The sequence below is a fragment of the Syngnathus acus genome, chromosome 6, assembly GCF_901709675.1.
Source record: "Syngnathus acus chromosome 6, fSynAcu1.2, whole genome shotgun sequence".
NCBI classification, from domain to species: Eukaryota; Metazoa; Chordata; class Actinopteri; order Syngnathiformes; family Syngnathidae; genus Syngnathus; species Syngnathus acus.
Window position 1 is genome coordinate 3643329 of NC_051092.1, and position 13190 is coordinate 3656518.

The following is a 13190-nucleotide window of genomic DNA, read 5'->3' on the forward strand; positions in this document are numbered from 1 at the left end:
GGTCAAAGTTGAACATCGGCTCTGTCTCTCCGGTCGCTTTCAGTGCCGCAGCCCCCAACTATTACTCTCCAGTCCCCCAAGGATTACATCATCGACCCGCGGGAGAACATTGTCATCCATTGTGAGGCCAAAGGGAAGCCTCATCCCAGGTAAGAAAAGTGTGAACATATATTTTCCAAAATAATTTTTCAATTGTAAGCAAAGTCATTTATGTGCGGCTTCTCAGTTTCTCCTGGACGAGAAACGGGACTCACTTTGACCTGGATCAGCACTCCAACGTGCACATGAGGGCCCACTCGGGGACACTGGTGGTGGACATCAGCAGGGAGCGGGCGGAACATTACGAAGGCGCCTACCAGTGCACGGCTAGGAACAAACACGGGACGGCCGTCTCTAACGACATCGTGGTGCGGCAGCCCAGTAAGTCTCTCAAGAGTCACTTCGCCATATCACCCCTTTTATCCAAATACTCCTCATTCATACTTCACACATCAATTTTTTTTTTGTCTTAAACCAATCCAGGGTCGCCCTTGTGGTCCAAAGAGAAGATCAAGCCGATCGTCATTCAGGAGGGCGTGTCCTTGGTGTTGCCATGCCGACCGCCCGCCGGCTTTCCTCCCCCAATTGTTTTCTGGATGGACAACAGTAAATATTCACACGCGCACGTCACATGACAAACGAGCTTCATATCAATTGAATGTTTGAATGAAATGTATTTTGATTCTCGCATCAGACTTCCAGAGGTTGCCCCAAAGCAACAGGGTGTCGCAATCTTTAAACGGAGACCTTTACTTCTCCAACGTGCTGCGCGAGGACTCCAGGAACGACTACATCTGCTACGCCCGCTTCCCGCACACGCAGACCATCCAGCAGAAGCAGCCCATCACCGTCAAGGTCCTCAACCGTAAGTCGCACCGTCTTCATCCATCCGGAGGCCGGCACTCGGACTGAAATGTCATTTTGTCCGTTCCGCTACGAATCAGCAAAGCTATTCGCCATGATGGTTCCTCATCTGCTCCATGGCCTTTTAATTTTTTTTTTTTTTTAATTCCAAAGCATGTTCATGTGCTGGCTTGTTTGAATGCTTGTTTTGTTGTGTTTCAGTGGACGCGATCAATGACACAATGGAAGCTTTTTACAATGACACTGATTTGTTTAGTGGTGAGTTACGGAAAATAACCACGCCCCTGCCTTTCTCCCGGTACTTCTCCTGCAGTGGGACCTCCAAAGTTGAACGCAATTCGTCCCAACTGAATTTTTTGAGTTCCTGTTTTTGCTTTAAGCTATGAGCTAAATTTGACCTAAACTCAATTTTCAGATACACAACCTATCTAGAGAAGTAAAAAAAAAAATGAAACAATTAAGGCACTTTAATACCCTTAACACGCAAATACAAAATGAGAACACTCGGCGAGCTGCTGTTGGCCACCACTCACACACAGACACTCACACACAGGGTAAATTACTTTTAGCCACGCCCCTAAAAGCTTTCTTTTGTGTTATTTTTCTATACAATACACTCCTGTCTGAGAAATAACATGTCCAAGCCAAATTAGATCAAATTTAAGATTTATTTTTGAATTAAGTTTAGAATTTCTTAAAGTGGGGCGTTTGACTTTGGAGCTTTCACTCTACCGTATGGGATCCAGACTTTCCCAGCCACTAACCCGTCAACCTTAAACTCAAGCCTTCTCCTCACTACTCTAGTCTTAGATACCCGTCGCAACCCTGTAACCCTTCACTCCAGTTGATCCGACTCCCACTTTCCCCCCCCCCCACCATCCAATCAGAGACCTTCACTTCTGCATTTCTTGAATGAGCCCCGTGATAACATCTGTACAACATTAGCCACATCAAGAAGAAGAAACGTCTAATTTCTCGCTCAATTAACAATTCCGACTGCCTCCTCCTCCTCATATCTTGTTATACAGGACCTTTGCTTTCTTTCTCATTTGCCCTTTGGCGCGCAAGCTGTTGGATGAAATTGCTGGCATTATTGCCAGCAGCACCTGCAGATGACGCTTTTATTGTCAAAAAGTGTTTATCTCATTTGCGTCTATGCATTGCAGTGGCCGTTATGACCCCCCCCCAGGGGGCAAATCATTAGCCGTAAATTTTCCTGAAAAATGCAAATACTGGGCTGTAAAGTCAGACTAGAAGTGTGTGTGTGTGTAATGCGCTGGCTTATTGTGGATGCCAGTGACATATGGCCTAGCCCCAGAGTGATGATAACTTCTGTGTGGGTGTGACTGCAGAAGAGCCAGCGGATGAGCGGAAGCCCACGTTCCTCCTCCCGTTGGAAGCAACCAGCTCCAAAATGGTGCTACGTGGTCAGGTGCTGGAGATGGAATGCTTTGCGGAAGGACTGTACGTATTAGTCTTACTTCACATTATGCATTTTTTTTGTTACCATTTAAAAGAGTTTGATTTTGTCAAAAGGGTTAAGAATTAGAGCATACTTTACACATCCAGTTGCTTGTCCTGTTGAAATTAGCTAGTATGTTCTATACATGCAAAATGTTATTAAAGCAAGTGTTTTTTATTTTGTGTGTTTAAATAATACATATTACGCAATTAAGAGGCTAATAAAATTCAATAAAAAAATAATAAAATTATTTTAAAGCATTTCAAATTAATTAATGAAAAAATACAATGAAACTCAACTCTTTGCATACAAACAAATAATGTATTTTCCGAACTTTATTCCTTCTTCCCCTGCAAGTCCCACTCCTGAAATCTCCTGGGCCAAAGTGAGCGGCGAACTCCCGGGAGCACGCGTCTCATTCCTGCATCACCAGAAAGTCTTGCGTATCGTCAACGTGTCGGAGGCCGACGCGGGCGACTACCGGTGCACCGCAAGGAACCAGCTGGGCTCCGTCCACCACACCATTCGGATCACCGTCAAAGGTGCGACCTACCTTATGACCAATGCGGTGTGCACCATGATTAAATCTTCCTTCTGTTTTTCAGCCGCTCCATACTGGATCAGCGGCGCTCCCAGAAATCTCGTCCTGGCCCCGGGAGAGAACGGGGTGCTCATGTGCAGAGCCAGTGGCACACCCAAGCCCAACATCCAATGGGCCATGAATGGCGTTCCCATAGAGAGTGAGTGGAGAACCAGAAAGTCAAATATCTTGTTTGTGGTCTAAATAATTAACATATAATATTCCGTCCCCCACGAATAGATGCCCCGAAGGACCCCAGCCGGAAAGTGGAGGACGACACCATCATATTCACCGATGTGCAGATGGGCTCCAGCGCCGTGTACCAGTGCAACGTCTCCAACCAACACGGCTACCTCTTGGCCAACGCCTTCGTTAACGTCTTGTGTAAGTCCAGATTCAGGAAACTGTCTTCTTCCCCGTGGAGCAATTTAGAAGCAACTTGATTAGGTTGGGTATGAAAATCAGTGGGCAGAGGATAGAGGCACTGGTGAGGCCAGACAGGCTCATCAAGATTGAAGTTCTGGTGGAACTGCTCTGCCAAGATAGTATGTGGGGCGATAAATTCAGAGAGGTCTGCAAGCAGAAGCTTCCGATAACAACATGAGCCAGACGCGGATCCATTCACATTGATCAGCGGCATCGCTATTAACTCGCTTCGTTTTCCAGCCGAGCCGCCCAGAGTGCTGACGCCGGCCAACGCGGTCTACCAGGTCATCAAGAATCACCGAGCCCTGCTGGAGTGCACTTCCTTCGGCTCGCCCATCCCCAAAATTACCTGGTGGGTTAATGAGCCTTGAACCGGGCTGGCTAATGTCCCAGGATAAAAGTACCGATGGAGTTCCTACCTCCGTCTCAGGTTCAAGGAGAGTCGTTCCGGCACGCTAGACGCCGAGACTTACGAGGAGCACGACAACGGCACTTTGGAGATCCGTGTGGCTCAGCCGAGGAATAGCGGAAAGTACACCTGCGTGGCCCGCAATTCTCTCGGTATCTACGAGAATCACGTGTACCTGGAAGTCAAAGGTAAGCAGAAGTTGGACCCCTTATTCCGCTTTGAGACTAAAGTACCCGCTGTCCTCATCAGAACCGACCCGGATCCTGAAGCAGCCCGAGTACCGAATGGTGCAGCGTGGCAAGTCGGTTGTGTTCGAGTGCAAAGTGAAGCACGACCCCTCCCTCGTGCCCACCATGACGTGGCTCAAGGATGACGGGGAGCTCCCTGATGACGAGAGGTTAAAAAAAAAAAAAAGCTTTTTGTCATCTTTTATCAAAAAGCTAATCCGAAAATATGTTTTTTATGATTTTCTTCAAGCAGATTTGTGGTGGACGCCGACAGCCTGACCATCGCCGACGTGATGGAAAGCGACGCCGGCGTGTACACGTGCATCATGAACACAACGCTGGACCACGATTCGGCCAGCGCCGAGCTCACCGTTGTCGGTACGTTGAGATATGTTAGAGGTTTATTTTTACTCTACAGATGGTTGGCATTCATAACATGAATATTGACTTTAATTTAATATTCCGTCTCCCACGCCGACCCGACAGAAGCCACACCGACACCGTCTGTTGTCAATGGTAACACCTGAAGCGCACGTGGCTTTTCAGATGTGCTCCATTTTTGTTTTGGGATCATTTTAATTTATTTTTCTGTCAAGTGAAGCTTGCCCTGCGGACACCATTTGATGATTTATATTCCACTTTTATTTTCATTGTTTTGTATGAAGGTAGCTAGTGGCTAGTTAGCATGTCAGTTGAAATCATCCATTTGAAAAGCTTGACGTGTATTTATTCATAAGCATGAGGCTCCGCTTGCACGAGCACGTCTTCATTTGTGTCTTTTCGTGACACGGAACCGACGGCGGCCATCTTTGGCGTCGACTCACGTGTTGTGTGCCGTGTCTTTCGTCAGAGCGGCCGGAACCACCGAGCGACCTGGAGCTGACGGACCACAAAAAGAGAAGTGTTCAACTCACCTGGATTCCTGGCGACGAGCACAACAGTCCTATTGAGAGTACGTGCGAATCTGACGCTGAATGTTCTGAAAGTCCGAAAATCTAAATCGGTGTTAAGCCAACCACAAACAAATTTGATCAAAGGTTCTTTTCCCTAGAATTTTTGATCCAGTATGAAGACTCTCTCCACCACCGCAGAGGACACTGGCACAACCTTACCGAGGTTCCCGGGAGCAAGACCACAGCTCACCTGAAGCTGTCGCCCTACGTTCATTACACCTTCAGAGTCCTTGCTGTCAATTCCATGGGTGTCAGCCGACCCAGTTTCCCCTCCAAGATGTATAAAACCGACCCCTCAGGTACTGGAAACCCAGAGTGAAATCTTCTTTGCTACCGAATGTAACTTCTATTTTTATTCTCGCCTAAAAGCTCCAGATGAGAATCCGACAGATGTGCATGGATTTGGGACTGAACATGACAATCTTGTCATCTCATGGAAGGTAATTATATATATTTTTTTTAATGAAGTACCTCCGACTTGACAAAAAATGGACATTTATTCCAAAAGAGGTCAAGTGTGCCTGCTTCAAACTGTTTTTTGCCACAAACATAAAACAAAGAAAATTGCATGTATATTATTTAAAATAAATAAATAAATAAATAAATAATTTCTTTTCCCGTAGCCATTGTCAGGCCTCCAGGCCAACGGGCCAGGGCTCCATTACAGAGTGATGTGGAGACAAAAGATGATGGAAACCGACTGGATCACGGCAACCGTAGCCAACAACTCCAAGTTTGTCGTGTCCGGAACGCCCACGTTTGTTCCGTATGAGCTCAAAGTTCAAGCCGTGAATGACTTCGGCGCAGCGCCTGAGCCCGCCGTTGCCTTAGGTCTTTCTGGAGAGGATCGTAAGTCCGACTGCTCTTTTCACCTTTGCAAAGTGTGGCTGCTCAAATGAATATTTACACAGAAACTTTGTTCAGCACAAGGGTTGTGTTCTCGCTGAAGTGTTACTGCACATTTTTCTATCATGTCATTTTGGCTAGCATGCTAGCTAATATTGTTAATGAGCTTCATTTGATGGTTTGTATTGAATAATTTACTAAAATTACTAAATAGTTGTTTATGTGACATGGTTCATATGTTCGACAAAAATGACGTTGATTTGACGTGTTTTGGCACCATCTTGTGGCATCTAGATGCAATTACAACCGCATTTTCGAGGCGCATCAATTGTATGATTTTAATTTTGAACTTTCCTCATCCCTAAAAAACGCACCAATATTGTACGTTTGTTTCATCGCAACAGTTCCGATTGCAGCTCCAGCATCCGTGCAGGCGTACGTGCTAAACAGCACCCTGGCGGAAATCCACTGGGATCCCGTGTCTCCAAAACTAATCCGCGGATACCTCAAAGGCTACATGGTACAGCATAATGAGCCGGCGAATCGCCAGAAGCGCAAGACTGATGATCCCACTTTTTCGCAGGTGTATTATTGGCGAGAGCGCAGTCTGCACAAACACAACCCCCATCACACGGAGAAGCAGATCTTGACCTTCAGCGGCAACCACAGCAAAGGAAAGCTGCCTGGCCTGCACCCCTTCAGTGTGTATTCGTTTAACGTCAGGGTCTATAACGGCAAAGGAGAAGGTCCCCCGAGTCACAACCAGCAGTTTGAGACCCCCGAGGGAGGTGAGAGGAGGAATTCATGCCATTTCTATTTGAACTGATGTTAAGAACGGATTTTGAATCGTCGGTCAAGTTCTTTTTGTCCTATGAATCGTTTCAGAGTCACAATTGTGTGCCTCTAATTTATTTCCACAGTGCCCGGAGCGCCGACGTCCCTGATGGTCACCAACTCCAATTTGGACTCTTTAAGCCTTGAGTGGAAGCCTCCTCGGGACCGGAATGGACTCCTGACAGGTTACACCCTCAAATATCATCCGGGTGAGCTTCTCTCTTTTTTACTCATTCTTTAAGGACTACAGAATATTGTTGACGAGAATACTCGTCGACGGGATCCTGCGTCATTAATGTCAATGACGAGTATTCTCGAGATAATAAACGTCTCACTTCATGTAGTCTTGTACCGTCGCAAACGATAAAGAGGAAGAACCAACGAATCGCGTCACCGTTGAATAGGACTCAATCACACCAATTAACAAATCACCTTTTGTCATTCCCGCCTCTTGTACCTGAACCCTCTTTGCTCCGAAACACTTTTTCCACACTTGTCATCATTGACACTTGAATCCTACCTCCATCCTCCTCTTCCTTTATTCAACTTACCTTCCCAATCATCCCGCCATCTCGTAGTCAATAACTCCAATGAGCTGGGCCCAGAGGAGGAGCTGGCCCTGGCCGCCAATGAGACCTCGGTCACTTTGCCCGACCTCAAGTACAGCACGCGCTACAAGTTTTATTTGAATGCCAAAACGCGCGAGGGGCCCGGCCCGGTTGTTACGCAGGAGGCCATCACCATCGTGGATGAAGGTAAGCATGGAATGTATCCCAAATTGATGTTCTTAATTCAGTCATTGATATAATTTATTTGAAAAAGTCCAAATTTAAAAAAAAATCATATAAGCCCACAATAGGACAAGGGACTGTATATGTTAAAAAATCACATGACATCCCTCAGCCAATCAGTGAATGACAATAATAAAGATGAGCCAATCAGTGAATGACAATAATAAAGATTATTAAATGAAAAGTGCAGTCGCACCTTACTGAATTAGAATATGATGGAAAACTCATGTTTAATTATTTTATACAAAATAAAAAAAAATGAATATTTCAATTAAACATCTGGACAAAACAATACTAATCTATACACATCGAAATCAACAATAAACTGTTATTTGCTGTCATATTCATTTCAAAGCTACCATTACACAGCTTTTAAAAATTGCAGTCATATTCTGTGTTTTCAAATCGTCGTGTCATCGTCACGTTGTGTCGATTCTTTCTGCAATTGTTATTCGAGCAAACGGCATGATGCACTGCTCGATCCAGTTGCATTGCATTGCACCACCCCTGCCAACGTGTGTGTTTTGTGTACGTGTCGGTGTGTTTGCAAGTGTGCGTATATCCATATCGATTGTGACTTGTTGTTATTTCTCCATCTTATCTGAGCTCTCATGACTCATCTCGACAAAGACGTTGGCGCGGGAAGCAGTGGTATATATAGTGATGCATGGAATACGGGCATGCGCATCCACCCCCTCCCCCAGCTTGCACATGTCCTATCGTTTGGCATTGCAAAGAAATATTCCACTCATACCGAAAGATGTTAAAACGGTACAGTGGAACTTCCAAAGTTGAACATTTTTGTTTTGGGAAGCAGCAGTTCCTCAATCCTGCCTAAGGTGGATATTCCGTTACGGTTTCAGCAAAGTTGTTCTTCCCTCGGGTGCGATATTTTGTCAGTTTTGGTTCCAATGGAAGTCCCACCGTATATGACAAGTTCCCTGGCATGGAAAATCTTATTTGTTAGCCCCGCCTCCTTTTTTCTTTTTTGGATCATGCATCCCATCCTCGATGTTGCCCACGCATCATCACGTGTTTGTGCCTTCAATTCCATCCTCCGGTTGCCTGGAGCGCTTTCACCCCCGCTAGCACCTTAGCACCATCACGCCTGCCAACAGATGTTCTCTCTTGTGTGTTCAGCGCCGGCGGCCAGTCCTTTTGGCAGCGTTAACTCCTCCAGGGGAGAGGACGGCACCCTGATCAGTTGGGAGTACTGGGGCCCGGACAGAAACATTTATTTAGAATACATAGTGGAGAACAGTAAGCAAAGTCATTCATTTTATAACCTTAATAAAGTGGCTCATGAGCATCTAGGAGTAGAAAATAGTCACGATGGAGTCCGCCAGTCACATGCGCCGTGACATCTCCAAGTGTTGTTCGCCGTCCTCCCCCCCTCCCCTGCAGGTGAAGCCGAAGACGAGTGGCGCAAAGAGCCGGTGAACGGCTCTCAGAACTTTATGCTCAAGGGCCTGAAGGAGGGCCTCTCCTATAGGGTGCGCTTGGTGGCCCAAGGTCACGCCGACCAAGAGCCCCATCGCTCCAAGGAGCTCACGGTGACGGTGCCAGGTGAGGCGCGTTCCTGGGCCCACCCGAGCGTTTGCATTTTTTTTTTGCGATACACTGTATGGTTGCGGTTTCAAGCAGCCATGCTCTGTCGTGTTATTGGGAGTTGTCGTTTTGTTGTAGCGCTAATATAGTCGTACGCTACGTGGCTTGCATTAATATCTAAAAGTCATCCTTAGCGAACCTGTGAGTGTGCGGATGATGTCTGTGTGTTGATTTTGTGTTCTTGTGATTGCGATAAATCATTGCATCTTCCATGTAATATTTGATATGTTCAATGTTGGGCAAGTTATAAATTCAAAATGTTTCCCCCCCGCACACACAGACACACACATCACCCACCCCCACTGCCGTCGTTGCATTTTCACCCAACATTGGATATTTCTAACCCTTCCGTCATGAAAGTGGTTAGCAAGTTAACCAATCACGACCCACCGCTGAGCAAGTAGATAGAACAACGTTCCTCCGTGTCGCCATTGCAAAGCCGATGAGGTGAAAGCGTCTTCCTTCCTTTGCTTGTCAGCTGTGGCGAGCAGACAGGTGGACATCGCCACGCAGGGTTGGTTCATCGGCCTCATGTGTGCCATCGCCCTCCTCATCCTCATCCTCCTCATCATTTGCTTCATCCAGAGGAACAAAGGAGGCAAATATCCAGGTAAACTAGCATCCTCTTTCTGGATAAAATAACTTCTTCCATTTTTGTATTTGTGACCCGATAGAACACAAACGCTGCAGCAGCACATGTGGACAGACAATGTAGCAAACCCTGAATATCGTTGCCATAACAACAGCGGCAAAACACGTGATGCTATTTTAGTGGCTAATTTCTTTTCCTGTTTCGGGCGTAGTCAAAGAGAAGGAGGACGCTCACACAGACCCGGAGTTCCAGCCCATGAAAGACGAAGACTGCACTTTTGGGGAATACAGGTGAGAGAACGCGATCAAGACTCAGTTGCCCGTTTAAACCCAGCAACTTTCTAGCCGGGCTGGAGCTCTTTTTTTACCACTTATGACTGACAATGATGAACAGGAAATGCCCCTCCCCTCCATTAGCCAAAAAGCACTTTTAGTTTTTGGGGCGGGACGTCCGTGGATGGCACATTTTTTGGACTCTTTGCTCGATAAGACTCTTCAGGTTCTCAGGATGAAAGGAGGGTCTGTTTCTTCCATTCAATTAATTCATTTGCAACATAATATGAATAATAAGCTACTCAAGACAGCGATCAAAGCTCACCGTTAAGCTATGCCTGTTAGCATCCCGAATGAGGCTGCGCACAGAACCAAGCACTTTACTTGCAACATTTCTCGATATTGTCTTTGTGTTTTCATGTTTTTTATGATGTAATGTGTACAAATATGATGGGGTCCAAACAAGTATTTTTTTCTTAAAGTACTTTATATATTTTTTTGTATGTATATCCAAATGTGAGTTATAGAATTGATATTAACATGCATATCTATATGTACAGGAAAATATTTAGTTATATATATGTGGGATGCATGTTGTGAGCTGATATACCTTTATGAGGATATTAAAAATATACATTAGCTTATAATGTGTTGAAATGGATTGTTGGTTGAACAATGCATGTTGTAAGGATTCTGTTACTTGGGGAGCGGTAGCAACGGAATTGTATTTTTTTGGGGGGGGTCATAAGTAAGCCAATTTTTTTTCCAATTCCATATTTGCTTGTTAGTTCCTCAATAAGTCACATGCGAGACCTCTTTGCTCCCTGCATCATACAATTTACACGCGAATTCGTGTAGGGGGAATCCCTCATAAAAAGAGGTAAGGGTGATGTCTTACATGTGTGTTTGTGTGAGGGTGGGTGTCACTGTGGAGAGAAGAACAGAAAACAAAAAAAAAATTGCTCGCTTGAAAACGCATCGCAGGCTTGTCAGTCATCAAGTTGAATATTTGAATAGTCATAAAGCCTTTGTGGTGTCTGAACACACTGAGTCAGTTTGTAATTTGGATGTGACATACTTAAGTTGTTTGGGCAATTGTATTGACATACATTTTATTACATTTTTGTGGTTTAGCAGAAAAAAATAGTTCCTTGACATTCTCATAACAGCCAACATTGATATTTGCAAAAGCTGTGATCCAAGCACTTAGATAATGAAAAGAAGGGGCCCCGAGATAGAGCTGTGGGGAACGCCAAATAAAAGTTTATTGAGGCCCCAAACATACGTGTCTTGCCTCTTACAGCTCAGTCAAGCCTACTTTTGCTAGCATAACAAAATTCAACATCAATCAAGTCGAGAAGACCCAATACTTTTGCCCATGCCGTGTCGAAATTGAACAAACCTTTCAGCATCATGACGGCTTTATGCTTGTGTGTCATTGACGTTCAACTCATGCACATGAAGGAGAATTTCTGTTTCTTTGAGCCGTATGTTGAAGACAATCATGCTTGCTTCTGGATTGGTTGCATTTCTTTTGATGTCATTTTTTAGTTTGCAATCACAGCGTTTTTATGTGTCTGTGACGCTGCAACACAACACATGTGACCACCTCATGTCGAATTTGGTTTCAAGGGGAATCCAATCAGTGTGACATTGCTTGACTTCTATTCCCCTGTTGCTTGATGGAAACCAACGAATCACTCTGAATTTTTTTTTTTCAGACTTGGAGCTAAACAAATTCGAAATTGATACAAAATCTTACACCGGTGATTAATTTACCGCAGATATTGTGTTAATCTATCGATCTCTCATACAACATTATATCTCTTGATTTAGAGATGAGTAAATTTGAGTAAATTGAAATTATCCCCGTGAATCATGTGACCTCAGTTCCAGACACAACTTAAGCAGTGGAAAACGTTAACTGTTCGCTCCATCTCAAAAAAAAAAAAAAGTTGCATCCGGCACATCATCATCATCATCACCTCTAACGCCTTGCATGTCATTCTCTCCTTCAGTGACAATGAGGACCATAAACCGTTAAAAGGGAGCCGCACGCCATCGAGCGGGACGGTTAAGCGGGACGACAGTGATGACAGTTTAGTAGACTACGGGGAAGGAGGCGACGGCCAGTTCAACGAGGACGGCTCGTTTATCGGCCAGTATAGCGGAAAGAGCGCCAGCCGGGACACCACCACCGGCGCCGAGGGCCTCGAAAGCTCTGAGGCGCCGTCCCCGATTAATGCCATGAACTCCTTGAACTCCTTCGTGTAGCCTCACCAGCCAACAAAAAGGACATGTATGCGGCATTGCGTAACCTTCACTGAGACGCTTTTAGGAAGGCGATAACCGAAGGCCTTTACCATTAACATCCCCTCTTTGGACTAAATAGACATTTTCACCAGTATGGTTTGGTTTCCAGTCTCTCCTTTTGGAAGTGGCTACCATTTCTACCAACAGTTTTGTTTTTTCTGTTTGTAAGTTGCAAAATTGCTAGCTTGCTATCAGATTCGTTAGCACACAAACTAGCTATCTGTACGTAGCAAAACATAACACCATTTTCCAGAAAACTGTAATGGTATTTTAGCATTGCAACTGTTTGGCTAGCTAAATGCTAGCCAGCATACAAAACTTTGTACACATTTTTGCTACCTCCATGGTGTGCAAAAGGCACAAGGGAAGAGTTTTGGGGTTCGTTTGTTAGCTCGCTAGCCTACTTTTCATTCAGTTAGCGAAAATACTTTGCGGTGCTCAGGGATGGCGGCGCCAATGGAACAGTACCCCACCAAAATCATAATGGTACTGTCCATCCGTCATCTTCCATAAACCAGGAAGCAGGTTGCCACCTAAAAGTGGATACAAATATGGTGATAAACATTACAAAGCTCGTGGTGACCCAAGATTTTTTTCCCCGTATTAAGCGAGAGCATCACAGGCATGCTAGGCGATTGTTGCATCATGAACCGTGGCATGGCATGTCCCCATCCAAAACCATGCACACCCCTGCCGCAATGTGCGCCTTAATTTGACCTTTGCTAATTGGTGTGCTAGTGCCTTTACTTCATGCTAAGGGCCGTATTACATTTATGACAAAACACGCTGGGACATCAAGCTAGTGCTGTCTTAACTAAGCCTTGTTGCATGAGCTGATGAAATCCAATTTCAATTGATTAAAAGAAAAAATTGGATGAGTATAAAGATCCAGGATTTTGGGATAAATTTTGGGGAAATCAAACAAACCCAATATGTAAAATAATATTTTAACTCAGTTACAGATTTTCCTCAGC

At 45.0% G+C, this 13190-nt stretch overlaps 1 protein-coding gene across 20 annotated transcripts in view; it reads left to right on the top strand.

Moving 5' to 3' along the window:
- The window catches only part of LOC119124426 (neuronal cell adhesion molecule-like), a 42004-nt gene extending 29254 nt beyond the window's left edge, over nt 1-12750 (top strand). For 3 of the 20 annotated variants that reach the window (XM_037254386.1, XM_037254389.1, XM_037254387.1), the window contains 27 exons: nt 44-149; nt 227-420; nt 523-645; nt 734-904; nt 1105-1161; nt 2256-2367; nt 2723-2907; nt 2971-3105; nt 3186-3329; nt 3612-3723; nt 3802-3968; nt 4030-4177; nt 4258-4385; nt 4494-4523; nt 4858-4959; nt 5059-5259; nt 5330-5400; nt 5584-5809; nt 6211-6326; nt 6390-6594; nt 6727-6849; nt 7219-7395; nt 8572-8691; nt 8836-8997; nt 9518-9649; nt 9843-9921; nt 11922-12750. In XM_037254386.1, coding sequence (XP_037110281.1) covers nt 44-149; nt 227-420; nt 523-645; nt 734-904; nt 1105-1161; nt 2256-2367; nt 2723-2907; nt 2971-3105; nt 3186-3329; nt 3612-3723; nt 3802-3968; nt 4030-4177; nt 4258-4385; nt 4494-4523; nt 4858-4959; nt 5059-5259; nt 5330-5400; nt 5584-5809; nt 6211-6326; nt 6390-6594; nt 6727-6849; nt 7219-7395; nt 8572-8691; nt 8836-8997; nt 9518-9649; nt 9843-9921; nt 11922-12177 — 3782 coding nt within the window. In that variant the 3' untranslated portion in view covers nt 12178-12750. The remainder of the gene's footprint in view (nt 1-43; nt 150-226; nt 421-522; nt 646-733; nt 905-1104; nt 1162-2255; nt 2368-2722; nt 2908-2970; nt 3106-3185; nt 3330-3611; nt 3724-3801; nt 3969-4029; nt 4178-4257; nt 4386-4493; nt 4524-4857; nt 4960-5058; nt 5260-5329; nt 5401-5583; nt 5810-6210; nt 6327-6389; nt 6595-6726; nt 6850-7218; nt 7396-8571; nt 8692-8835; nt 8998-9517; nt 9650-9842; nt 9922-11921) is intronic. The other 17 variants (XM_037254388.1, XM_037254390.1, XM_037254392.1 and 14 more) reach the window with 13 other exon arrangements.
- Nucleotides 12751-13190: the final 440 nt, after the last annotated feature.